Raw genomic sequence first — 27,220 nt, 5'->3', positions numbered from 1 at the left:
ACATGGTCTTCCCCTTTTAAATCACAGCACTGCTGAAGTTGTGTAGCAAGCTGAGAGCCATGACTTGATGCCTGTGTGCTGTGTGCCCAGTTTCCGTGGTGTCAACAGTCAGTGACTGCTGCAGTCAATGCACTGACGTTGTATTGATTCAAGCCAGTGGTGGTCCAAAGGTGAGATATTGACTCCAGGCAAAATGCCCAGTGATGTTGGCAAAGGCAGGATCTCACCAAGAGTATGCAGTCCAGAGGCTGAAGCCAGGAAGCTCTCTTAATGTATCTCTCTGGTTTGCCTTTGCCTCTGGTATATGTATTATTTTTCAGTAAGAAGCAGCTTTCTGTCCCATGAAACTTTTCAACGCGCACAAAGCATTAGGATACAAATGTAAGTGAAACAAAGCATTATAAAACAGAGGAAGCACCAAGAATTTTCCTAATATTCTTAGGGTAAGCCAGGTAAGAAAAGGGTTCAAGAGTGATCCGGAAAGTCTGACTTACTGTGCAGCAGATTTGCAGAAACTGCAGCAGGCAGCAGAATTAATCAACAAATGGATAATTGGAGTCATTAAGAAGCACCAGCATTACTTCTTTAGAGAAAAAATTGTCACAGAGGAGACAGTGAGCATGTGAATAGGTGTAGTCAATGTAGCACACTTGAATTTTCAAAAGGTTTTGATAGGATTATCAAAGGTTTTTAAGAGGCAAAGATGTCTTGTGATAAGAAGAAAAGACTTTTTTATGGATTAATAATTAGAAAGCAGTAAAAACACATGGTTGGTTTATCAGTGGAGAGAGGGTTCCTTGGAGTCCCTTAGGGATCTTTGTTGGAATCTGTGCTATTCAACCACTTCAGTAATGACCCAGAAAGAGTTTGAATGTGCTGATATTAGAAACTTACTCAAGGTAGGAAAAACTAAAAGCTGGCTACAGGGACTTACAGAAGGCTCCTAATTTACTCTCTACTGGCTGAAAAGAATTACAAGTTGAATTTCCATCACTCTATGGTAACTTATGCCCACAAACCACAAATTAAATAAATGCGTACACTGATGAGCTCCAAATTAGATCTTGTTTTCAGAAAAGAGCTCTTGATGCTGCTGAAACATCACAAAGCTGTCAGATCAGTAAGCAATCATGAAAGGAAATAAAATGCTGGGTTTTGATAAGAAGCCACCACTAAATCTGCCTACTTATATAATGCTGCCTGCAGCTCTGGCTACGGAAGGTGAAAGAAAAGGTGTAGAGAAAAGCATCAAAAAGGATCAAACACATCAGAATACTTCTGTAAAATTGATGACTATATAAGCTGTTTTGGTTTTTTTGTCTGATAAGAGACAACTGCTGGAGTAGTATAAAGTCAAGAATGGTATGGAGAAGGTGAGTGAGGAACTATTATTTGCAAATTCTCATAATTCAGAAACAGGGGAAAGAATATCTGTCACCCTATCTAAAATAGAAATACTTTTCTTATATAACTTTAATTAGTGTGTAACAATGTTGTTGTGAAATGTGATGTGAAACTCCCAGGCATAGGATCTTGCAAAGGCTAAACATAGCAGGGAACACAGGAGAAAGCTGAATGTGAGCACAAAGATTAGCCTCAATGTTTGCTTATAACACAGCGATCCAGGTGCAACCTCTTAAGTCAAAAAAAAACCCAAAGCACAGATTGCTAAAAGCTGTGGCAATGCATGAGGGACAGACCTCTGAACTTGCTCTTTCCCCCCTAAGCATCCTTTATCTGCTGCTGATACTGGACACCCATCTAATGCAGCACTGTCTCCTCTTGTGTTCTGTATGCTTGTGCTGAAAGGGCAGAGCAAGATCCCTGGCTTCATGTAGATGGGCTCAGTGATGCTTAGAAACTTTGCCTTGGATTTAGGGAGCTGAACTTCCAGCTCTGTGTCCTGGCTGCCTCAGCAAAGAACATGAATGCAGAATTTTCAGTCTAAGAAATTTCCTTCCAGGGTAAAATGTTGACGTCATTTGAAATTAAAAAAGATAGGAGAAGAGGTGTATGATTGCCTTTACCATCTGTTTCTCTAGTTGTGTCAAGAAGCAAATCAGATTCAATGGGAAGTTTTCTGTGATTCAGAAAATAACTGTTTATTTTACTTACCCTCCTTTTTTAAATCTTGCGACCTATGGAAAGAGCCCCTGTTCTTTCCATAGACACACCTTTATTTTTCTTTAAATAGTCTTTATCAAACAGAATGTCTGATTCATATGTATTCTATACTGTTATTTCTCACCTTGTCATATTCTTTGTTGTTTATACACTGGTATGGTATGTCTTTTTGTTAGATTATCTGAAAAGGCTGCTCTGTCCTTTCTTCCTTTCATGCTTCATTTTTCTCTCTCTTTACTTCTGTAGATGACAAAGTCCACAATGGAAGGATCTGGCCAAACATGCCTAGTGCCACAACCAGGCCTATCAGATGGAATACCTCAGGTCAGCCTCCGCTTGGCAGATGGTGGTTCATGTTGTAAGGAGATGGATTTAACAGATGAAATTTCCTTCATTAACAGTGATGTGTTTTTCTCCAGGTTAGTGGTCCTTTTTTCCTTTGTGTTTGTTCTGTACCTGCACCACCAGCTCTGGGCATTTTGAAAACTTCATGCTTACAAAGTCAGTATGCTGGGGTATAAGGCAAATTAACATGCGTACCCCTGTTAAAGCCACATAGTCCAACGGGTTCCTTACAAAGCCAGCTCTGTGCTTTAGTTTGCCTTCCCATTACAAATTTTCAAGCATATGAAGGTGGGCTGGCTGGTGAAGGAGTGCAGATGGACAGGACTGATCTAAGATCAGGCACTAGAAATTACACCGAGCACAGGATGCAAGCATGTTTGATCTTCCCCATTTAGGTCTTAACAGGTAGCTGATTTTATTCCCATTCTTAATCCAAAAAGGAAGGGGCTTTTGAGGGTTTTTCTTTCTGGCAGGAATAATGATAAGTACTAGTGTTGTTCAGACAAGACAGAGAATAAAGAGTATCTGTCTGAATTTGTCTGTAAGAGTCCGTCTGTCTAGAGCATCTAAAAGAGAATCTTGAGTTTTGATTGTTGGCACTTTATCAGTGAAGCAGACAGGTAATGGACAGTTTAGTTTGTTGTAAAGTTCTTCACCGAATATCTCACTGAACCAGTGTATTTTTGTTGTTCTCAACATATTGAATTGAGTCTGTTGTTCCCTTTCTTCTTGTGTCTAGTGCAGTGCATAAAGGATTCAGGTTACTGTGGGAAATTGCTGTATGCTACTGAAATATGGGATTGGCCTAATGTGGGAAATAGTGCTATTTACATGTCATGAAATATGACACCACGGCGTCTCTGCATACCAACACAGAGCACAAAGCAGAGGCAGTGCTGCCAGACACGTAACTGAGTGACTCCACTGTGTCAGCAGGAGACGCGTGCTATTCTCAGCACTAGCGCAGACAGACAGCACTCACCTTATGAGCTTGCAAATTATGCACTAGCACCAGATTTTGGTTATAATAATGGTGGGATGAGTTAGGAAATGATGCAGTAACACCAGATTTTGAATTGTGATGGTGGTGAAGTATAGACACCAAATCTGGTTTCTAGCCCTCACAGGCACACATGCTTTTTAACTTCTACCTGCATCAGCTGTGTGGTTTACTGTCCCCAAGCCTGCCCCCAAGACTCCTGCAGCCAGAAAACATTAGGTTAATTTACACATCTTCATTAATCCAGGTCCTTTTAACTGAGATGAGTGAGGAAACAATTATAGAAGTAGGTCAGCTGGCAAAACTGAGAAAGCAATACAGTTCTACCAGCAAGAGAAGGCCCAGCAGTTGGGGCTGGGTCAGATGTTACAGACTCTTGCATTGGTACTCTGGAGCTTGGCAGATAGTTTGCCCCTGCCCATTCTCCATTACATGTTACAAGGTGTAAAGGAAAATCAAGTTGAAACAAAGGACTTACGAGTTTCATGTCTGGGATAGTATGTTTGACTGATGTGCTTCATGAGGTGCCCCAAAAAAATGTGATTCTTTCAGGAGAACAGTCCTCAAAAAACAATTATTTGCTGTAGGAATTCATACTTTCCCATCAATCTGTGATTACTTAGAAGAGTACTGTTGAAGTATGGGACAGTTAGGCCAGCCAGTAACTCAGAACCATGCAGCCACTCACACAGGACATTAAGCACCAATGTGTTTGTAATTAGGCAGAAGCCTAATCTCAATGCTCAAGCCTTCAGATGATCTTTCATCTCTGTCTGCCTCTCTTATTTTACCTGGGAAATTAATAAGCTGTAGACATTAATTCTTTTGCGATCCCATTTTGTTCAATAATGCCCTCATTTTCTGTCCTGTGTCACGCATTTATACATACTTACTTAATTGAGTATCTGCACTGCTGTTAGCTTCCAGTACTTCCGTCAGTGATCTAGTGCTGCTCCCAAAGAAGGAGTAGATAGTGCTTGCTGGTTTTGACCGTGCTCTAGGATGGCAGGTTGTTGGGCAGGGCAGGATGGAGAGGAGGCCCTGGACCATCCCTAAGAGGGAAGAGAGGTCTCTTGCAGGCCTAATACACTTGGGGGACAGCTGTCTATACAATAGTCAGAAACCCAAATTCTCTGTCATTAATGGAGTGCTCTGATATATCAGGAGTGTTTTTAAACATGCTGTTGGCAGCCTTGTGTCACTCCTGTGTAACCTAGGCTCACATTGAGATATTACCTGGTATCATCTCAGTGCAAGGCTACATTAGGAGTTTTCACCTTTTTCAGCAAAAGGACTCTGTCATCTGACCTAGATCATAAAATGCTTTGCAAACACATTACTGTTCTTGTTGAGGGGAGTTGTGTCACAAGGTACTAACAGTTCTTAAATAAATGTTATCATTAATTATATGTAATTATCTGATACATTTTAGTGAAATGACTGTATCTGCTCAGTTATCATATGATCTTTGTTAGAAAAGAATAAAGGTTGTTCTTGGCAATGATAATCATTTGCTGTCTCATGAAAACGCCTGTGGTTTGTTCCCTTTCTATGCTCAGATACTGTGATATGGGTGGATTAGAAGAGGGTGAAGGGCTGCACAGAACAGTAGATACAGAACTCCACCTTTAGCAGGCTTGCAAGTGTAACAGTGAAGAAATAGCTGCACACAGTAAGCCTGTAAGCCCACCCATCCACCCACCCAGGGCTGTAATCTTTAATATATTTTCAGTCAGTTTCATTTGACGCTAGAGCAGAGGTTTTTAGGGAGAAAGTGAAAGACTTCTGGTTGATTAGTTAATTTTGATACTATTTAAAATACCCTTCAGCATGTGTCTTCATACACTTAGCCTTAAAATGAAGATCTGCATAATAAGTAGCAGCTACAGTTATGACTGTGTCTTCTAGAATAGCTTACCAGTTCTTTAAACATTGAAGTCATGTTATGCCTTCTAACAGGTATGATTCCTCATGGCAGGAAATTTTTGAAGGTGCTGCTGTCATTTGAATTACGTGATACATCAGTAACAGTCAAAACATAGTGCAGGGCGTAAAACCTGGATCACCTTCTGTTCACACCTGTTATCCTAAGAAAATTGTATTTGTGAAGTTGGCATGTTCTTTTTTTCTCACCAAAATAGGTGGATTAACTAGATGTACCCATAATCCCCACTAGCACATAATGTATGTGTTCTCTTGAAAGTTGCCTCTGTATGCCAAGGACAAACTGTTCATTAGGCAGTGGCAGGAAACCATACCTGTAATGCAGTCTTTGAGTAAATCCTGAAACAGTGGAGAAAGGAGGGAAGGGAGGAAGGAAGGAAGGAAAGGAAGGAAGAAAGGAAGGAAAGGAAGGGAGGGAGGGAGGAAGGAAGGAAGGAGTTCTCTGAGAGAAGCATGAAGGTCTGCAGGCAATATGCAGCCTGATATGTATTTCTGTGACACTTATCTCATTTTTCCAAGCACTCCTGTGCAGAACTTTAGAGCAGGGCAGCCAAACTTTCAGACCATGGGAACCACACACATACTTTATCTTTACCTGGTTGAGAGCCACAAGACCCACACTGCAGACCTCATGAGTCAGGGTGGGGCAGCAGCTTTGGGACTAGAAAGAAGGGACCAGGGCTCCCTGCGATCTTACCAGACCTTCAGTGAGAGGGAGCTAGGATGGGCTTGCAGCTCTGTGAAGCTCGGAGTCCCTTTTTGGGTCCCTCTTTCTTTCTACTATCTAGGACAAAGTCTGCTCAAAACTCTGGTTCAGAAGAGGTATACATAACTGCAGTAGAAACTGGAATGATTTTAGATCTGCCTAGGGGTACTAAAACTTAGTGCTTCAAATAACATTCAAATGGATTTTACTTCAGGGACAGGATATATTAAAATGTAAGTGAACACAAAGGTAGGAGGGCCTCTTACAAGCAATGCTCTTAGCCTTTAGTGCCAAACTTCATGTACAAGCGAAGAGACAGCCTTCAGGCAGTAGGAAAAATGCTTCTTGCAGCCAAAATGTGAGGCAGGGGATTGTTGATGATGACCAGAAATCTCTTGGCTTATGCTGGCTCAGAGGTGCCTGCTGTCTGCAGACTTTTGTTGTCAATGTCCTGGATCTGTTGCTCAGGAAAGGGCACTAAAATATGCTTTGCTGTTGTATATGACTGTTCTGCCTGGAGCTGCAGCTCTTTGCAGTTTTGGTACTGTTTTGAAGGAGCATCCCTCAGTGGCAGGGCACCCTGCAGTTTGCAATGCTGTTATATATTGATCGAATATATATACAAAGGTACCCTTCGTTGCTAGAAGTGGTCAGGTGCTGGGTTATGGGTGCATGTATAGCAGTCAAACTTTGCGAAAAACTTTGTGCAGTTCCCGAGAACCAAAGCTTAGAGCAGCCACTACCATTGTTCAGTAAGCAGGCTGCCTTCTCCAGTACTTTCTAGCCTTGTCTTTGTGTGCCAAAGATCATAAATTCCTGTTTGTGGCTGTAGTCACAGCTGCAGTGAGATTTGCCAGCACAGATAACCCGTGCCGGCTTTCTAACATGTTCATGTTCTCAAAGGGAAGGTTTGTTTATATCAGCCTTTTGTTCACAGAGATCCTTATATCTGGCCTATGTCCTGCAAGTCAAGGCTTCACATGCTATAGTTGCCTCTCTAAAGTAAGAGTTGGGTTAATGTACCCTGCTGCACCCTCTTAATGACACTCCATGTTCTCACTGTTAATTGTCAAGGTATAAAAACACACGTATTTGTACACTGAGAAGTTTGTGCTTACTATAAACACTTCCCCTATTTGTTGGCTTTTCTTTTAGCAGCTGTGGTTTAAAACCAAGACAAGCTAAAATTTACCATTATTATCTGGCATGTGATAAGAACTTGGGTGCCTGTTGTTGCCAGAACAAATTAAGCAGAGGGGGGCTGGTGTTGTTTGCTTAGCTGACTATTTTTGTTTAGGTTTGGGGTTTTTTGTTTTGAAGTCTGTAATGCCAGTACATTCAGTCCCTAACCAAAGCAATAATTTGCCTTATCACTTAGGAGCCTCGCTGCCAGGTTTACATAAGGGATTGCAGCCAGGCAGCTGACAAGGCTGCCCTGGACTCTATAGCTATGGACTTTCCAGCAAAACTGCTCAGGAAAGCAGCAAAGGTCTGGAATGAGGCCAGTGAGGAGGTGGTGAGGGCAGTTGCCTTCTGCATCGTTCGGCAGCAGCCTCTGGTGGGCCCTGCTCTGAGCCCTCAGAAAGGATTTTCTGTGTGTAAGGTATTGTTGCTGTTTGTCACTGTCTCTCTTTAGATTGTGTTGAGTTAGTTTTTCCAAGCTGACTCACTTAACTTTGAGAGTACATCTGTCTCCACCCTCCTATGCAATCAGTTCCCTTCTTTCTTGCATTGTGAGATGCTGGCAGTAGGAACTGCTTTACATAATGAGTTGTTAAGAAAAGCATTCAGTTTTCTAAAAAACACAGACACAAAGAAATGTGATGTGTCTCACCGAGGTAGGTGACTGTGAATGGCAAGTCAGGGTGTGGTCTGAGCTCTTCCAGGTTTTTTCTCCCCTGTAGGTAGAGATGTAATGACAGACACAGAAACATGTAATTATGTGGATCTTTTTCCATGCAAGTCACCTGGGTGGATTTCAGTTTACTTTTCCAAGCATTTGCCCTCTCTTTTCCACCCTGCACAAGTTACTCCTTTAGATTAGGCTTTGTCCATTTCACTATTCAAACCTTCCTGTTTGCCTCTCTGTGCAAAGAGAGTGACTTGTGGGATGGAAAGCATTTTGAATCTGATACCCTGTCATGTGCCACAGAAGCAGAGGTTCATCTTGGAAGCAACAAGAATCATAAAGGAAACAAAGATCTGTTGACAGATGTAGAAAGCAGCACTTTAATGCCATAATGTGCGTATGGAAACAAAAGTTGTTCTTTCAGTCCGTGAGCCAAGTATATTGGCTTTTCCTGTTTCCTGGGACAGCATCCAGCAGCCTTAGAAACCAGAAAGGAACTACAGTAAGTTCACAGCAATTGTGTAACAAAGCTGAAAAAACTGACTCCTTTTTTATATCTCAGGCATTGCCTTCTCAGCTAGAAGGATTCTTTCTTTCGTAATCTTGTTCCATTTTTTGTCTTACTGTGAGGAGTAAGACCCTTCATCTCATGAGGCTGGTGGTTTTCTGGTACCAGCTGGGTCAGATAATGGTCTTTGCAGTGGAAAATAAGGTGCAAATGTCTGTGAAAATTCTAAAGTAATTTTCAAGCACAAGAATCAGTGGCCTCTTATGGGAGAACAGGCAGTGGATAAGGAATTTAAGCCAGCCTTGGAAATCTTCGAGCTTTTAATATTGGTGTTTACAAAACCCAAGACACCCATCACTACAACAGTCTTACTACAACTAGGGAAGAGGCAGAGCCTCTGCACTGCTACTTGACATATTCTTACTGAAGTGGGTAGTTCCTTCTCCTTTAACTTCCTCAGCCTGTCTGTTGAAGTGGTTGGTGCATTGTTCAGCTCAGGAGGCTCAGCAGTGCATGCCTGGTTTCCGGTAGCTTTGCAGAGCAAGCAGTTTTCTACCACCTGAAGTTGTGAGGTGCTCCTTCCTGTGCGGCTCCCTAGAGGGGACCTGGGCCTGCGTCCTGCAGGCAGTGCACAGGAAGATCAGTGGGCAGAGGTCACAGAGTTCTCAGCCAGGCTTGTTTGCTGCTGCCATTTCCCATTGAGCTGAAAGAGCTGTGCGTTTGGACGCTGTGTTCAGCACGTTGCAGTGTAGGCTGTTGAGTTCAGCTGTGACTTCCCATGGCACACGTGTGTATTTTTAATCGAGGTGGTCAGCTGGCTGACTCACTGCTCTTGTCACTTTGCTTGCATCTATTTGCCTCTGAGCTTTTTCACTGTTGTAAAATTTCCTCCTCTTTCATGGTCAGTGGCCATGAGAGATTTCCTCTCATTTTATCTGTTGAGGAATGTGATCCCAGACTGACTGATTATCTGCAAAGTGCACTTTCTCACACTGGCTCAGTGCCTTCCTCCTGTTCCGAGAGGGTTGCAGTTAGGAAGTGTAAAGATAGTTCTCTTTCTGTACCAAAGCTTTCCTTTTCGTTCCACACCTGCTGTAAGAAGTGTATTTGCACTAGGGATGACTCCAAAGAGAAGCCACTAGGTAATGGCAAAGAAATTACTGGAGGCCATTTGAATGTTAATGACTTTCAGTCATTAAGGCTTTGACAGGACAGCTGGAAACAGGAGATTCCACCACTGGTTCCACAGGCCCTTTCACAGTCTCCTAGCTCTCAGCATTCAGAAAGTTTGAGTCATGTAGGGAGGGATTAACGTCTAATAAAATAACATTTTTATTGTATTGTAAACCATCCTGCATTATGGTTAGGAACCACCTAACCACCATGAAATGATTACTCTCTTGGGAGCACTGTTAACAGTGCACCATGTTTTATAAAGTTTATAGATGCTTCCTTAAAAAAAAAAAAACAAAAAAAAAAAACACCACCCAGAAGTTCCAGAAAGTGTCAAATTGGGGGGGGGGAATAATCAAGTGACCACCATTCTGAGAGGGCTACTGAGCATCACAGAAAATAAGTTTACTCTAAGCTCTCATTAGGTTTTTCTGGATTTATGCCCCTTGGGTAGAAAAACTTGGATTTTTTTGCCAGGACAGTGAAAGGTGGGTTGGGAAGTTGCAAGTTTACCTACCCTTTCTCTTGTTATTTTAATGTTCCTGAGAACTAAATACAGGCTTACACTGTGCTTTTGTTTCCCTTCCATATGCGCTTGTGCCACTCCTAACATTGCTCAGGCTGGCCTGCAGCAGGATAGGAGAGGGTTTGCACAGCCTGGACCCATATGGAATGGTTAGACTCAAAGTTGATGTCACATATAAAGGGCACAGCAGTGAGCTGAGCTAACTGAGCCCAGCATCACTGTATCTGGGAGCACATAAACAATAATTTGTGTTTCTTGATGTACTGCACAGCTGGGTGCAGGTAAAAGCCCTGTGGGGCTGGCCTGAGAGGGCTGTGCTCCAGCCAAACACAGTCAGGTTTGAATAGCTCTGGTCGGAGTTGTCTTTTAGCCAGGATGTCCTTTGCTTCCATGTCAGATGCATCTTGTAGGTCTAGGCAGAGAGATGGAATTGTTCTCATGCAGCTCACTCTTCTCTTAGTGCTTCCCAGCCAGACTCGGCCTCTTCCACAGAGTCATCTTTTCCCACCACCTCTCCAGGGAGCCTGACTGGCTGCTGGGGCACTTGTGCAGGAAGAGGACTCCTTTCAGTTACATCATTAGCTGAAGAAGAAGAGCTATTTCTAGGGGGGTTTTCTGGAGGGTGACTCTGCCAGGCTGCCTGTCTTGCCAACGCGGACAGCAGTTTATCTTTCAGTGGAGTAAAAAACCACGTGCACCAAACATGAATGGCGTGGCCTGCTCCTCCACTTTGCGCAGCCCCTTCTGATATGGTTGTTATTTTCAGAAGGCTTGGGGTGAACTACAAGCATTTTGGTTGAAGATCCTTTAGAAAGCAGGAAATACAGTGGGTGCAGAGGCATGGAGTTCAAAGGATAGTAATTCTGCAGGGAATTGGAAGGATATTTTTGGAAGGTGGGAAACTGTGGAACCAGTGACATTTTTTTGTGGGGAGTATAAATAATGCAGGGAGTACCAAGGGCTCATTTAAAAAAATTTAGAATCTTTTTGCTGAAGAATACCATTTTCTTCAGTGTTTTCTGTGGCAAACATTTTCATTAGTTTGAAACAGCTGAATATTTAAAGGGTCTTTGTGCAGACCATTTTATAAAAACAGTGGTTTAGGAGTGGGAGAAGTTTCATTAGACAATAATGTTTGGGAATTGCATGAGATTAGCAGAGCTTTGGAAAAAGCCTGCTTTGAAAATAACTTGTACATGACCAGACTCCTCCTGTTTGTTTGCTTGCTCTCCCATGCTCTGGCACTTGAACTAACTGGTGCAAGTGAAGAACCTAGTGACCCACTGCACAGCATGCTTTACCCCGTTCCCACAGCAGATTAGCTGGCACAACCATTCATTACTTGATGCTTTCCCAGAAAACCCTTTAGGAACCTACTCCCAGTCCTCCCCCTTCTCCAGGAGGGAGGCCAAGAAATAATTTGTGGGCTGTCCCATGGGGCGAGAGTCCTTTGGAACAAGTCAAAGCAGCTGACAAGCGGGTGTGGCAGTGCTTGCAAAGGACACTGCTGCTTAATGAAGAGCAGCCACAGCAGCTAATCCAGGTCTCCTGGGAGCTTGGGGTGTCCCTCTTGCTGAGAAATGTGTTTGCATGCTTATCTGTTGGCTGAGATCAGGAACTCTGAGAACCTGAAGCTCTGAGAAGCTCTCAGCTTGCTGTTTACTTTTCACCTGTCCCAGCAAGTTTAAGGAACAATTGTGGAATATGTTTTCTCCTTAATGGATTTTAACTAGCTTTGTTTGAAAGATAATTTGGCATCCAAGTTATAGGAAGGAACAGAAGAGCTGCAGTGCAAAAAAAAACAGTATGTTCCCCACAGATACACCAACAATGCTGGTATTTCTCTACCACTGCAAAAAATAAAAGGGGTAAAATGAAGTCAGCTGCAAGCAACCTGCTTCTTTTTTGGACAAGAGGAGTGTTAGTTAAGAAAATGCATAAGGGAGTTCTGCAAATTACATCTGAGGCTTGTGGTTTCTCTACAGAGGCAACTGTAAGGTGTAAGAGCCTTAAAAATTTACCATCATCTTTGATGAATTGTATCAGTAGTTCATTATCCTCACCATTTTAAAATGTCTCATTTTTAGTCATAATTTGTCTTTGACTCCCAGGCATTGGATCTTGTTCAGCTTGTGAATATGAATGTAAAATATGAATGTTTCCTGCATGCATGGGCCATTTTCTTCGAAAAGCACTGAGTGTGTGAGGTTTAGTTCTTGTGTTTGCTTCATGGGTTGTCTCTGGGCACTATTTAGGTTTTTACAGCTTGCTTGGGAATGGGAATTCCTGAACTGATTGGGGTCTTCTGTAGCAACCACCCCAATAGGAAATACAGACATTACACACGTTTTCTGTGTGGTATTCATGTTGCCTCCAAGGACGATGTTAATTTCTTGAGTCACACAGTCACTCAGGGCTTGGATAGAAGTACTGATCTGGTGTGATATTTTGTCCTCCAGTGGTACCCATCATCTTGTATAATGTCCGCAGATTTGACTCCTCTATGTAACTATGAAACTTCTAGTACTGGCTTGCACATGACATACAGAAAGAGCCACTGGTATTATTTTACGTTTCCTTTCAGATCATTGATAAGAGCATTAAGTGGTACAGGGCTTAGCACCAGCCTTGGAAAGTCACTCTTAGTACTTTTACCCCTTTCTGAGGATCCCCTTTTACTACATTCTGGTTTTGACATACTAGTTGTTCTTTCTTCTCAGCTGTGCTCTTTTGGACAGGGCCTATTTAATTGTCTGTGTGCTTTGTTTGGACATGAAGGGCTACAGTTTCCAAATATGGTATCTCTTTACATGTGACTCACTTATTTCATGTGTGCACACAAATCTTCTGGCCCTAGGGAGATTTTCCAGGGTATTTATCATTTATAATTGCAGATGTTTATATGCACAGGTACTCTAAAAAGGAAAATGCATGTGTCAATGCATGTATGTGTACATAAATAATAGCATTTTAAGTGTTGTATTGGTGGTATTTTGAAAAGTGCATTCTTTAATTTTCAGCACGATGGTATCTTTGCTTTGCGTTTCGTGTTTCTGCCAGGGGGAAATTATTGCGTAAGTTAGTAAACTGTTTGAATACATTGGTGGTATTGAGCAGAACTCCAGCAGCTTAAAAACCTTCAGATTTTATCAGACCAGGCAAGATATTTTTTTATTAAGAGTATCTACTTTGTGTATGACAGTGCAGTGAGGCAAGGGATAACTGCTTTTCAGGAGGCAGACATGGCCACATCCTCATGAAATCCATTACCTAGATCACTTATCTCTCATATCCTCTGGTGCTGTTCATAGAATCTCTTCTATTGCTGCTTCATATGCTGAGAAAATTACTTGGTGTGCAGCTAAGTATGAAAAGGAAAGAAAGAAGAGAAAGCACTTCAGTAATGATGATTGGCAGGATACTTCATTTCCAAACGTGTTCATTCTCTAAACATCAGTGGTGGTGGAGAGAAGTGATTATTCATATTTAGTTCCTGCCAGTGTCTTTTTTCCTTTGTTGAATCTCAGTAAGAAACTTGCAGAACAAATAGTTTGAACCCAGGTGTTGCCTTGGTGTGTAGGTGCTGAAGTGTGGCGCTGTGTGTTGGTACTGCAGCAGCGTGGTTGGGTGCAGCTGGCAAAGGGGGATATTGTTGATGATATTGTAGCCTGGTGATAGAGCTTTGGGTGGGCTAGGTTCATGCCCAGTGCCTTGCCTATGGACTTCCCACTCACCCCAGAGAGAGCATAGTGGCTGTAGAATCACAGAGCAGTTTTGGTTGGAAGACAAATCATTCTTTGCTGTCTATTTTACTGAAGTATTAGCAGTACACTGAAGACCATACAGTCAATGGAAAGAATGCTGTGCCTGTCCTGAAAGGGTTTTTTCTTCCCCATTCTTTATGTGTTTGGTGGTACCATAAATAGCCACTGTGGTGCATTGTTGCTGCCAAAAGATGACTCTGGCCTTTCTGAAGAATAGGAATGCAATAGTTGCATGAAACTTGCAGAAGAGGTTTTGTATTCCGCAGTTAATGTGGGAGAATAAATTCAACAAGTACAAATCCAAAACAAAATGCTGTATAATCTCACTTTTCATATGTGATAACCCATCTCAAATTATGCAAGTTTAAAAAGGTGTAAGAGGGTAGGGGGAGGGTAGGAATTCCTGCCTCTGTTGAGTAGCAAGTTGGCTTAAACGTAACATCAGTGAGAAGGAAGTGAAATTGTTTGGAGATAAGACTCCTGTTTTCTTGCAGCTTTTGTCTGCCTACTTTGTGCCACAAATACATCGCTTGTGGTCCTACCCATGAACAGGGGAGGTGAAGAATGGAGGAGTTGTGAGAGGCAGACAAGGAAGGAGAGGAGAGAACTGATACACCATTGAGGGGACTCCAAAAGAAAACAAAACCAGAAGGTGGATCTGAAGATGCCGATGGTGCTGGGAGCCCTGGGCAACATTAATGTTCTCCCAGGGCATCTGTTTGATTTTAGCATGGTGCCATGCACTAACCTTCCTCACTGATGCTAATCCATAAATTATTCTTTCTGGTTATTACAGCATCTGTTTTGTTAGTGAATTCTTTGTTGAGGATCTTAGTACTTCTAAGCTTGTTTTTGCAGGCAGGTCCCGTGGAAGTTACAACAAAAGAGCTCGGGTGTAAATTCAGAGAACAGCAGCTACTTGAGTTACTCCACTTCTGTTTATTCAGCAAGCTGCTCTGGAGAACCCTGACTCCTTCCCCATGAAGATGGGTCCTTAGTTAAATGTGGAAAATTATCTTTTTTTATTGGCATCCTGATGGTAACAATCAGTTTTATAGAAGTGTAATGATCTAGGAATAATTGTGTGTATGTATAAAAAAAGATTGCCCAGGAAGAGGTAATTTGATTTATTGTCAAATTGTGAAACAGAACAAGGTGCTTTTGTTTTATACTGAAGCAGTTTTACGTATCAGAATAAAATCTTTCTCTCATGGTTTTAGTTGCTTAAGAGCACGTATGGCACATTTAATTTAATAGGAAGTCATCAAGATATTCATTTAATTGCCACAGATAAGAGCAGCCCAGTTCCATGATGGCAGAGTGCTTTATCAGCACTGCTGACTTTCCTAAAAAGGGGCCCTGTGCTGTGCTTGGCATTGACTGTGGAGCAGCAGAACAGGCTTGTACTGAGGCAACGGGCAGCAGCATTACAAACAGCCAGCCTGCTGACAGGAGCAAATATTAAACAATTCAGTGTACTGAAGCGGAGCCACTTTTCCATCGATCCCTCTGTCTCCACTCCACACCACCACTTTCTGAGGCTGCAGCTGCCTGCTGCTCTTGTTTTTGACAGAAAACGCCTCTGCCTCCTCCTGAGAAAGGTCATGATCTGTTCGGCATCCCTGTGAAATGTCTGATACCCTCTGCTAACCTGCAAGTGCGCTGTTTCTCCAGAAGGCCCATGGAGCTCGTGTTTAATTCCCATGACCTACATCTGTATAGAAGCCTATGGACTAAGCCTTTGCCACAGCTTTCTCCCAAACTGATGCCAGCCCTTGCTGGGGTTGAAAGTGACAATGCTTTTAATATCGACCCTTATTTTTGAAGATTGGTATGTCCAGCTCTGCCAGAATTAGCGTTTTACCACCTAGTGCTGAATTGGGGTTTTAAGAGCTAAAATGTTGAAAGGATCCATTCTTTTATGTGCCTTTATCAGTTTGAGATTCCCCGTCACAAAGTGTGCCAGGTTGTAACTGTTCACGGGGAGGGGCAGCACCAGAAGTGTTTCTGTCCAGTGTCAGATGAGATTGAAGGCAATTCCTTAGGCATTCTGGGAAGAGGAGGTGCAAAGGTGAGCAATAAAACTTTGGGTATGCTCTTTCAGCAGCTACCAAACATTTCAGTGCAGGACCTTCTTAGGGATTGAGTGCTGTTTGTTTTCCAAGGCTGCTGTGTCCTGGGAAGTAGCACACTAGTTGTGTGGGGTTCTTCTGTTACCATTCTTCCCAGCCTGAATTTCAACCAAAATAAAATGGTGTGCTTTGTTGTTTCACAGCAGTATTTGGTCAGCAGCCACAGATGTAGAAGCTGGAGCACTTGAGGGTGACCCCCTGGGAACCTCAGTAAAAATAAGTTTGGCTTCTGCAACACTTATCTCTCAATTTCACATGTTAAGTGAAGAGCTCTTGTATACTTCTCTGCTGTATGTCCAAATCGGTTGGCCAACTACACCACAAACCTTCTGAACCCCTGTAGCATCTACAGCAACACAAAGCGATGGTAAGTTGGCCCAGTTGCTTCAGCCCCTGTAGACACCTAGGTATGGGGAAGGCACGTGTGCGCAGCGGCGTTGCTGAGTGCAGCTGGCAGAGGGGGTATCATGATAGTATAGTAGCCTGGCGATGGTATCGTAGAGCTAGGTGGGCTAGGTATATGCCCTGTGCCTTGCCTATGGGCCTCACACCCACCCCAGAGAAGAGACAGTGGCTGTAGAATCACAGAGCTGTTTGGGTTGGGACTGTAAAAATCATCTAGTTCCAGCCCCCTGCCGTGAGCAGGGACACCTTCCACTGAAGGGGGTTGCTCAACGAGGTCCCCCCTGTAGCGGGGGAGGTTGTGGGTGACTATGTATCACCCGGGGTAACATTTAGGAAGAAGGCCGAGCCGGTTTCAGTTACAAGAAGGGATACAGAAGACCTTGTGGAATGTTTTTGTTAAAAGGTATCCTGTAGGAATTACCCGTCAGCTTGTGGCATTTCTTGCAGGACCAATCGCACATCCTAAATCTCTGCGGGTTAACCTGTGTCTGCTAGGGCCGGGCGGGTGTCCCTCGCTCACCGGCGGCAGGGAGAGGGGCCGGCCCGAGCCCTCGGCGGTGAGGCGGTCGCCGTCAGCCGCCAACCGGGGGCCGCGGCCCCTTCGCCCCTCCCCGGGGCCGGGCCGCGCCGCCGGCTCCCCGCGGTGAGGCGCTGGCGGCGCTGTGGGCGCGGCGACAAGCGAGGCGAGAAGCGGAGCGGGTGTCCCGATGGCCAGCATGGCTTGCGAAGTTATGCCTCTGCAGAGGTACGTGTGCGGCCGGGGCAGCCCCCGCCACCCACCGCTGCAAGGATTCTGCCGGGTCTACCGGCCCGGGGGAAGCCGCGTATCCGGCCCTGCCGGGAAGCGCGGAGCTGCTGTGGGACAGCTGCCTGAGCGGCGGGACAGTGAAACAAGCCTGTTTATTAACGAGGGTGGTCGGGGAGCTCTCTGGCATCCTCATTGGGTAAAGGGGGGGGGGGGGGGAATCGATGCAGCGCCCCGAAATCCAGGCGCTCTTCTTGCGGGGAGCCTGCTGCGGAGTGGGAGCGGCTCAGAGGTTTGCAGGGATTTGGGTGCTCAGGGGCCATCCCCACCCGGAGAGCGGTGGGGTCTGCCGGCACGCTGCGCCGGAGCAGAGCTCTCCCTTCCACCGCTTCGCTGTAGTAGGGGCTGTAATGCGGTAAGGGAGCTTACCCTGTGCATACCCTAGCTCTAACTGTCTGCTTCCACCACCCGCCGTGGTCCACAGCAGCGCCGGCGAGAAGCTTCGTTTTCGGGGGAAAAGGGTTGGGTTGTTTCCAGGGTGTCGAGACACGCCTACCTTCAGCACCAGCTCTGAGTGCGTACCTGTGCTGGCATGTGTTCCTGCCACAGTACGGCAGGGAGAACTGCAGTCGGGTTTCTGAAATGGCAGGGCACAGACCCACCGCAGGGGGGTGGGAATGTACACGCTCCTTTCACAGTCATTAATTATTTTTTTGTGAATTGCTCCTTCGATTCTCAAAATTAAGCACTCCATACTCCCTCTAGCCGTATTCAAAGGGACTCAATATTCTTCATGTAATCTAGAGTAAATAAGTAATGCAGCATGCCATTTCAGCGCTGTGGTGGTGCTGTTTCAGCAGAAGCTGTGGAGCTGCTGCTTACTTGGATATGATAAAATAGTAACTGTAATTGCTGCCCAAAATGTTACTCTCTTGATAAAGCATGAGGTCCTCTACAGATAGATGTGGAGGAAGTCTCTGCAGTAATGCAGTCACAAGGTTCCATGTTGATGACTGCAGAGAAACAAATGTGTTTTGAATGTCTTAAAGGAGTAGTCATAGTCCATCTTTCCTATTTAAAGGACCTGTCTCACATAATATTTTTAACCTTTTTGTGTTCCTGAGGATCTGACTGTAGTAGCAGCAGTGTCAGAACAAGCGGTTGTGATTGTGCTCTTGACTGTTCACCCCAGGAGATAGTAGGTTTCATAGGATAGCTCTAATTAGACTCTGTTGTTGCAAGGATTAACTGTTGTTCAGTTAGAAATACATTTTAGAAGTGAAGATTTTTCTTCAAACTCCAGTTAAACCTTTAGCATGGTACAGAATTGCTTGAGCTTCTCAGTTAAAAAAACAATTAGTGACAAAACTCTGGCTGCTCTTCCATTTCCTTGATCTATTTTTAGGATGGGTATACTATACTTTTAGCACCCAATTTTCTTTGGGCCTAGTAGCAGACAAGCACACACTGCTGGATCGCTTTACAATGGCATTCTGCAGGTTGCACTTCTATTTTCCTATTCTTCTCCTTAGAACATTGCCTTCTCCCTTCTTAGCGCAGAGTTTTGCTGCAGAAGAGGGTCTTGCTGGATTTGAGCATGTTTTGTCGGCTTCAAAAAGGGTGATGCCTAGTGGTGGTTAGTATCAGCGTGGGTAGCAGTATGCTCATGGTTCCTGTGAGGCGGTGCACAGGCTGGTGCTGCTGTTCCAGCTGAGGGCATGGACGACTCACAGCAGAGATTCCTGTTGCTGTGTCTAAAGCAGACTAGTGGCAATCTCCAGGTGCTGCAGGTTGGTGCGCTTCCCAAGGGGGGAGCACCTGTCTTCCTCTCTCAAGAAAAGGAGTAGGCTGCCAGCAATAATCACGCTTGGTTCCCTTCCTGGGTGGGTGAGCTTCCTGTACTGTCTTCAGGCCACAAGCTGGCTGTGCTGCACCTGCTGTAGGAACCCTCCTGAGCTGAAGGGGTATGAAGGCAACTCTGTGTCTGGTGTGAAAAGTTGGGAGAGGGAGAAAGCTACTGTTTAAGTAGCTGTAACATTTAAATAGCATTTGCCACAAGAATGGCAAAGTATTATATCTACCAAGGTATTGGTAAGCTGTGAGTCTGGCTTCCTAGAAATCATATAATGTGCTTGCATATAGCCATGTACTATACAATGTCATTCTATATACAGATGTCTGCAGAATGGCTATTTATTCTATATACAAATGTCTGCAGAAGGGATATGGTGGCTTGCAGGGAGGGTGTAACAATGGGGAGCATCAGGGTTATGTTTTGTTGCATGGGAAGAGGTGGAAGGCCAAATGTGTTAAACGCTCCACTGCAGTAGGTGCTATATTGCCAGGCACTCCAAAAGGCACCTGTGAATGTCATACAGGTTGCATTACTGATTTTCAAACAACCTGTCTGCCAGTAGTTCTCTTCTATTGCTAGTAGGCTAGCATATTTTATGAATAGCATTAGCTTACTCTCATAACCTAGGTTCCTAGTTAGAGTATTACTCTTATTGGTGTTATGCTCTTATTGAGCATAATGCTTTTATTGGTGTGGTTTAGTTCATTTATTCTAGCTCAGTCTATTACAGATTTAAGAAAAGCTGTGCAAAGCTGAAACCTGTGGCACCTGCCTTTGTCAGTGGCATCTGCCAGTTTCTGCAGGAGATAAGAAAGGCAGATAAACCCTCAGGCCTTGTTCATGATCAGTGGCTCTCATTTTGTGCTTTGCTGAACCAAATGAAGGCAGAGGAAGAGTGAATCCATCACAAGTACTTCTAGAACGTGCATCTGATAGAAGTAGGGAGCGTGACTGGTGCATTTCTAACCTGTACAGCAGCAGTTGTCTGCATGGGCTGTCTCACTTGCAATCATCATTGGGGTTGTTTGATTTACCTGGCTTGTTTGCTTGGGATCTTTCACAAATACCCAGTATTTTAGCCTGACAACTGTGTTTGTATTCTATTGTACTTTCTTGGGGGTTTTTTGGTTGTTTTTTGTTGTTTTTTTTTTAATGGCTGCTGTGCTCGTTTTAACTGATTAGTGAGTGTTTGTGTGTGTAAAGTTGTATTGTAAATAAGTCTGATCCTTTGGACTTTGTTATTGCTTCCTGTACAAGGTACTGGGAGTGCTTGACAAGCCCTAGTGAAGTATGTTCTGGAATATGTATGTGAAGTATGTTCTCTGAGGGTGGAGAGATCTGATTGGTTTGTTTGTTTTGGGCTTGGGGTTTTGGTTTGTTGTTTTTTTTTTCCTGGTGGAAGAAAGAAGAGAAATTCAGACCTGTGCTGCGTGTCTTCCTCAAGTCATATTCGTAGCCTATTGCAAAATGTATGTGACTTTTTGGCCTTCCAACCTCATATTTGACCCACAGCCAAATACTCTGTCTTGTCACAGCTGTGATGTGGTGGGTGTAGGAGTCTGTGGAAGCTCTACCTGCGTACCACTCCTGGAAAGGGGGTCTGATTAAATGAGGAAATTGATGTGGAAACTTTCTGCAGTGTTTGCCTCTGGAGTGTCCACCTAAGTAAGCAAGAAAATATGAATATTTACCTAAAAACTGGGCTCTTAGATACTTTTATTTGAAGCATGCAAGCTTTTAACAATCCTGAAACTGAAATTGCTGGTTACCTGGTGACAGTTCTTACCATTATAATGCAACAGGTATGTGTGCATTATGCAACTTCACACTGTTAAATTCTGAGAAGAGGTGAGACTTTGTCTGGTACACTCATTCCGCCTCTTTCTGACCCATTTTCTAGTTTTATTCTAGTGAGGACTATTGCCAAACCACAAGTACAAGGAAAGACACTGCCCTGTGTTTCATAATAAGCCCCAACTAGTTTAAGAAGTAAAACAACAAAAGCGAGCTGTTTAACACTGACATCATTTTATAAAAGATAAACATATTTGCAGTCCAGGAGGATAGTAAGTAGAAAATAATTACACAAAATTATGCTGTCAAATTATGTTCCATTAGATTCAGATATGTTAATAGAAATGGAAAATCAGCCTCTTGCTCATAGTGGTATTTAGTCAGCAAGAACTACCTCTCATTTCAGCTTGCTGTGGGATAGCCTGTGCTTCCCTGATGTTGCTTTGAAGTAGGAGGAGGTGTGCAAAAAGGCTTCAGCATATTTTTTATTCCTCTCTGTCCAGGCAACATGCTTCAATCTCAGTGCCTTATAAAGCACAGCCTGCACAGTTCTGCCTGTGGATAATCAAGTATATTCTCAATGTGTATGGCTGTGCTATATGTTAGTGTTTCCTAGAATTAAAATGCTCCTACTCTAGGCTTGGGTATTTTTGCTTTAATCTTGGCTGTGGAAGATAGAACAAGAAATAGCATATGTTCCTTGGATATGTGATGGATCCTTCATATTCACCTCAGCTTGTCTCTATGAAATAGTAATACTGGTATTTCGAATGCCAGATGAAACAGGAGACAGAAGCTCATGCTTTTGGAAGGCTCCAAGGGATCTCTCCACAAAGAGGTCCCTTTCTGTGACCCCACTGTTACATTGCTGCACACTGATCTTGCAGGATTAAGACTTAACTTCGAGAGACCTTGAGGAAAAGCACTGCTGAAGAAACAGCTTTGGAGAAGATGGCAGGATCCTTTGGAGATTAATATTTAAACCAATACCAATCCACCCCACCCAAGTTACTGGAAATATTTTGCAGAGAATGTGAGTTCAGAATAAAGAAGCTGGGTTCTCCACCCAGTATTATGACACGTGGTTCATTTGATCAAGAGCTTACGCAGGTACTTAAGCAGGAGCTTAACTTGTTTTCGGTGGTAAGCATAGTTAGGTTTAAGTGTAACTATAGTGAAGACTAGACATAAATATCTGGAACAGCATGTTATAGTTGTGACTGTAAGATTTCAGGGAAGATGCTAATGTTTGCATGGATATAACTCTCACAGAGAAATAGCTGTTAGTTATTTGTTTCTTAGTTACTATATAGAGCATTCTTCCTCCCTGCTCCTCTGATTAAGGGTATAGAGCAAGGGTGGTATTGCCTAACAATTGATGGTAAGTGCCGACTTTTCATGATGACCATTGTATCACCAGTGTTATCATGTTAGATTAAATTTATGGTTGCTCTTGCATCAGGGGTGGTATTATTATTCCTTCTTTTTCATAACATACCTCAATATTTATTTGAAGAAAATTTATTTTGAGTCTTCATTTGAAGGAAGAAGCTCATGTTTATTGCCTGCTAGTTCTCATTTGCAAAAACATTACCTTTTACCCACTGCTGTGAAGCACAAGCTATGAGTAAATCATTCTATTGAGAAAGTAAGTATGCAATAAATTTTCATGAGCAGTTTCAATCTTGCATTTGTCGCAAGCTTGTAATAACTTTTATGGGGAAATGACGTAGGGAAAAAAGGTGCTGAAAAATTCATGGCTAAGACAAGACACTCAGCAAAAAGCACTACTGTGGCCTCAAAATTTAGGCTTTCTTGAAGGTGTTTTAAGTGTTGTTAATATTGAATGTCAGAATAAGTAAATAAACAATATTGGTAAAATCCTCTGCTTTTACAAAAATGGCATGTCTGTTAATCCAAGGTGACACAGTGGTTCTAAATGGTGAGAAGAAGACAAGAGGAAGATAACTTTGAAGTCTTAAGATGTCACTCAAACTCAGCTTTCCTTTTCCTCCCCCCAAAAGCTGCATTAACTTTTGATATCATTAGTAATTTGATGCCACTGAATTTTCAATGCCTTTTTGTTTGATTGCGCTAACATTAGAAGCAGCTATCTCATTGCCTGAAAGAAAAGCATTCTCACTAAAAAATAATTAATTTCTTTTGAGTCCAGAATATCTGTGATGGAATAGAAAGTGAGCCATTTCTTTATCTAACTGTTGAGGTCAGAACAAATAGAACCTGTGACAAGGCATTAGGAAAACATGACCTTGGCTGAGCAGCATGACCCTGCCAATGTTTAGGCCCTTCATCTCTGGTGCGAAATGTTGACACTTGAGTCAAAGTACATTGTCATTATTGTAAAAAAAAAAAAAAAATAAAACCAAACAACAAAACCCTTTTTTTTTTTTTCTTATTTAATCAACTAAATATTCCACAACTTTTGAAAAGTGATGTGGAGTAGGAAAGCAGCGGTAGCTTTACAATGGAGGTTCCAGTGCCAGCAAGCTGGGACGGAAGAACTGCTGATAATTAAGTGCAAATAAAACAAGAGGGAAAGGCCCTGAGCCACCCTCTGACCTGGGGTGAGAGCTCAAGCCAGTGAGGGGGCTGGGACTGGAGTATCCTATATGCATGTTAATAAATTGGGAACTCTGTATAAATGGGTATTTTACAGCTTGAGCTCTGCAACAAGCTGGCAATTCCCTTATTCTTTCTTAAGGACAAGATGAGGCATCAGGGAAAGAAAATAACACCATCATCATGTATTTGAGTATGTGATGGGTGAACTGTTGCCTGTAACATTCCTATTGCAAAAGGGGAAGGCAAAAAAAAAGGTAGCTGTGGTTCCGTAATAGAAATTTATCGTTTAACAGTTAGTCTTCACCCAGGCTTTCCTATTTCCTTCTTTAGAGGCAGAAAGGATGTGTTGCGTAAATGCTGTACAATACATGTGCCTGAAAATCCTAAGATGTGCTAAAATAAGTGATGGGCAATACTGGCATTCCTTCCAGCCTGACAAGTTTATTTTGTTAGCTCAGTGGAGGTCAGACATGGCAATATTACTTCCTTTGCTCTAAAATCAAGAGAACAAGTTTTTTTCAGTTTGGCTTGTATTTTTTTTTTTTAGCAAGAAGGAAATCATCAGATATTTAGGTGTCCTTTAGGAGTGTGAGAAATTTCTTTCCCAAGTATTGCATTAAAGAGCAGTTAATTCCTGTTTAATCCCTTGGTTTAGGGGAGCTATGTATATATCTGAGAAGAAAGAGACTGCTGTGTTTTGCACTCACCTGCTTGGCCAGGTGATCACTGATAGTTGAATAAATAACTAGGAGATTTTTGAAAGTTATTTAATACCTCCAGTGCCTTCTGGCTATAAAAAATGAGTATAGTTAGAGAAAACTTTAAGGGTACTAAAAAAACCCACATCTAATTTACTACCAACCCTGTCTGCCTAATGGATGAATTCTTTGCTGGGCAAGGTAGAAATTGGGACCGTGCAAGAGGTGCACATCAGAATGACTTGTCCCCTCCATTTACTGTGGATGACTGACTTGGATTGCCAGATCACTCACTGTGCCAGGTATTAAGCTTTCCTTTCTTTCTGGAAGGGTTGTATATGCTTTTAACCAAAGAGGAATTATGCAGCCTAAGTACAGTACAGTACAGTTCAATGTTACACATATCTTAATGACTTCTAGCATTTTCTTTTGGGAGGATACATGATAGAAAGGGCTTCCTAGCAATACTAATAAACCTAATAAACCCTTCAATACAAGGAGTTTTAAAAACAAGAAAGCAGTTTATTGATCAGCATAGAGTGATAGTGACTAAGAAAGTTTTAAACCAATTTCTAGCCTGTTCATTGTGTAATATCATCTGATGATCATATATGATTCATATCTTGCACATTTTTCTTGCTTGTCTCTTTTATATCCAAAACCATGTGATTAGGTATACACAGGTTTAAAACCTCTCACACACTTTTCATTTATTTTATTAAAGTAATCTGTGCTTGTGTGTATAATATAAGCACGTCAGTTTATTACCTTACAACACAAACAATTCATTATTTCATAAATTATTTTAATTGAAACAGAATCCTTGTGCGCTAAGTGATTGCAGTAGGACTCAGAAGTCTCACATCTAGTTTGAGGGTTTGTGAATTATAGTTGTTGAATAGGTGGTTTAAATCTATTTTTAATTTATACAACTCACGTCTTTCACCTTGCATAGATGAGTTGACTGAGGTGCATGAAGTTGATGAGTTGACAAAAGTGCATGAAGTTAGGGTAAGGTGTTTGGGATACTGTTTTTAATGATTGTGGGGTGTAATGGATAATGTGCTTCACTCATCTGCAGGAGATCTTTTTAAAATTAGAAGATTTTGATGTTTTTTTCAAAAGCCTAGATTTCATACTAGTTAGCTTTGAGCTCTTCATCTCAGATGCAGCTGTTGGTCAGTGCTGCACCTGTAAAACTATAAAGCACTATTGGATAAGAGAGGTAATGCACAGCTACAATTATTATCAACCATGTGAAATTTTGAAACATGATGATCAAATGAAATTGGTATCTGATTTCTGAAGCTTCTTTCTCCCTCATTCCCAGCTAATGTTCTTAAAATATTTGTTTCTCCTCGGTTTCTTTGTATGAGTGGACAGTATTTTTTTGTACAGATAAAGACTTGCTTTAACTTGTGGAGCAGCAGTTGTACTTGCTGAGGAAGAAAAGGAAAGAAATGCAGTAGGTTTCAGGGTCCCTGCTGAATACTGCTTTTCCATATGATCTGTCAACTCAACTAGCGGGAGTGTGAATATAAGAAAGTTACTTCAGCTTTTTCAGTATTACTGTGCTTCTGTGACTTGCAAGTCAGTTACAAACCCTGAAATGAGGAAGGGTTTTTATGGTGGAAAATAAAGCATGTTTGGTGCCACTTTGACAACCACCACTTGTACACAAAGGAGCATTTGCCATTGAGATTACAAGTACAGCTGTTAACATAATGAACTGAACATAGCAGAAAACTTTACCAGCAGCTTTGTGAATTTAGAGTAACTTCTTTACACTTAAAAATGTGTGTGTGTTTATTTTTTTTATTTATACTTATATTCTGTAAGTGTAAATAAAGAGATAACTTATGCATGCAAGCTGAGAAACTGTGCATGCTGTCAGGGGAGAGAGCCTCAACTTGGCAGAGGTACTTACACATGCTTTTGTTGCAGGTTGTCTTTTGGGAAGGGCAATGATGGGCACTTCCATGTTTCCCTACACTATTTCTAGGCAGTCTCCAGGCCATGGCAGTTTGTCTCAAAACCCCTGCAGGTGATGTTTGCCTCAGTTCTCGCAGAGGCAACTGCACCATCTACTTTGCTCTCAGCCTGTTGTGCACTGCTCTATGCGCTGGCTGGGTCTTCAAGGAGGGTGACAGCAGCATTCAGTGTTTCCGCAGCAGTGGCCAACTGCAGCTTGCTCAAGCTGCTGAAGACTTCCTTGTGGAAGTGGCAGCAAAGTTTCCAGTAGCAGCTGTGCTCCCAGTCTTGGGAAGCTGCTGAAAACTGCCCAGTCACTGCTGTGTTATGGAGATGATGCGAGTTTTGGTAGACTGCACTGATTTCGGAAGCGGCTTCTCTTCCTTCCGGTCTGTGGTATTTGGTGTTACCCTTGAATCAGTATTTTGGGCTACATGCATGATGTGCCGGAGGGTCTTTTCTGTAGATGTCTGTACTTGTCTCGCTTCAAGTCTCTGCATACTGTAGTGGGGGGAGGTCAAAATGGTGCAGAATTAAACCCCTGCGATTTTTTCCTGGTCCACTGGCTTGCTTGACTGTCTGTCTGCCTCCCCGACCTTTCCAGCTCCCTTGCATCCTGCCTCCTCATTCCCACAAATACAGATTTGGCATTCATATTTGAGAATCTGTTATAACATTGGCTGGGCTCAAAATGAGCCATGGTGAAATCTGCAGATCTGCCTCTGGCTATATACAGTGTGAAAGCAGGGTGCTTACCTGGCTGCAGGCCAGTTACAGCTCATCATCTGGCTTTGGTGGAAGCTGCAGAAGGTATTTGATCTCCTAGCTACAAAACCCACAGATATGTTGCTTTCCCATTTATTCTATGCTTAGAAAAGATCTTATAAACTGGCAAATAAAAATTCTTCAGCATTCTAGAGATTAACGGATTTAGGCTGTCTTTTCAAGCCTGATCTACTTCAGATTGCTGTTGAAGTGGTCAGGGTGATTGAAGCCCCCAAGTGACTTCAGTTTGAATCTGAGCTCACCTCACCTAGCACATTCTCTCATATTCTGTTATGCTCTGAACAAGCTCAAAAACAATGGATGGCAGTGCCC

General features: G+C 42.8%; 1 protein-coding gene across 8 annotated transcripts in view; it reads left to right on the top strand.

Moving 5' to 3' along the window:
• The window catches only part of FAM13A (family with sequence similarity 13 member A), a 133,066-nt gene that overhangs the window by 54,957 nt on the left and 50,889 nt on the right, over positions 1-27,220 (top strand). For 5 of the 8 annotated variants that reach the window (XM_061476880.1, XM_061476844.1, XM_061476861.1 and 2 more), the window contains exon 6: positions 2,371-2,543. In XM_061476880.1, the coding sequence (XP_061332864.1) occupies positions 2,371-2,543 (173 nt within the window). Of the gene's footprint in view, positions 1-2,370; positions 2,544-17,102; positions 17,222-19,136; positions 19,186-27,220 lie in introns of those variants that run through there. The other 3 variants (XM_061476889.1, XM_061476897.1, XM_061476904.1) reach the window with 3 other exon arrangements.

This window comes from Pezoporus flaviventris, unplaced genomic scaffold, assembly GCF_033815535.1.
Source record: "Pezoporus flaviventris isolate CSIRO_AGI_PZ_B2104156 unplaced genomic scaffold, CSIRO_AGI_Pfla_v1 ptg000002l, whole genome shotgun sequence".
NCBI classification, from domain to species: domain Eukaryota; kingdom Metazoa; phylum Chordata; class Aves; order Psittaciformes; family Psittacidae; genus Pezoporus; species Pezoporus flaviventris.
This window is presented reverse-complemented; position numbering and strand designations above follow the sequence as displayed.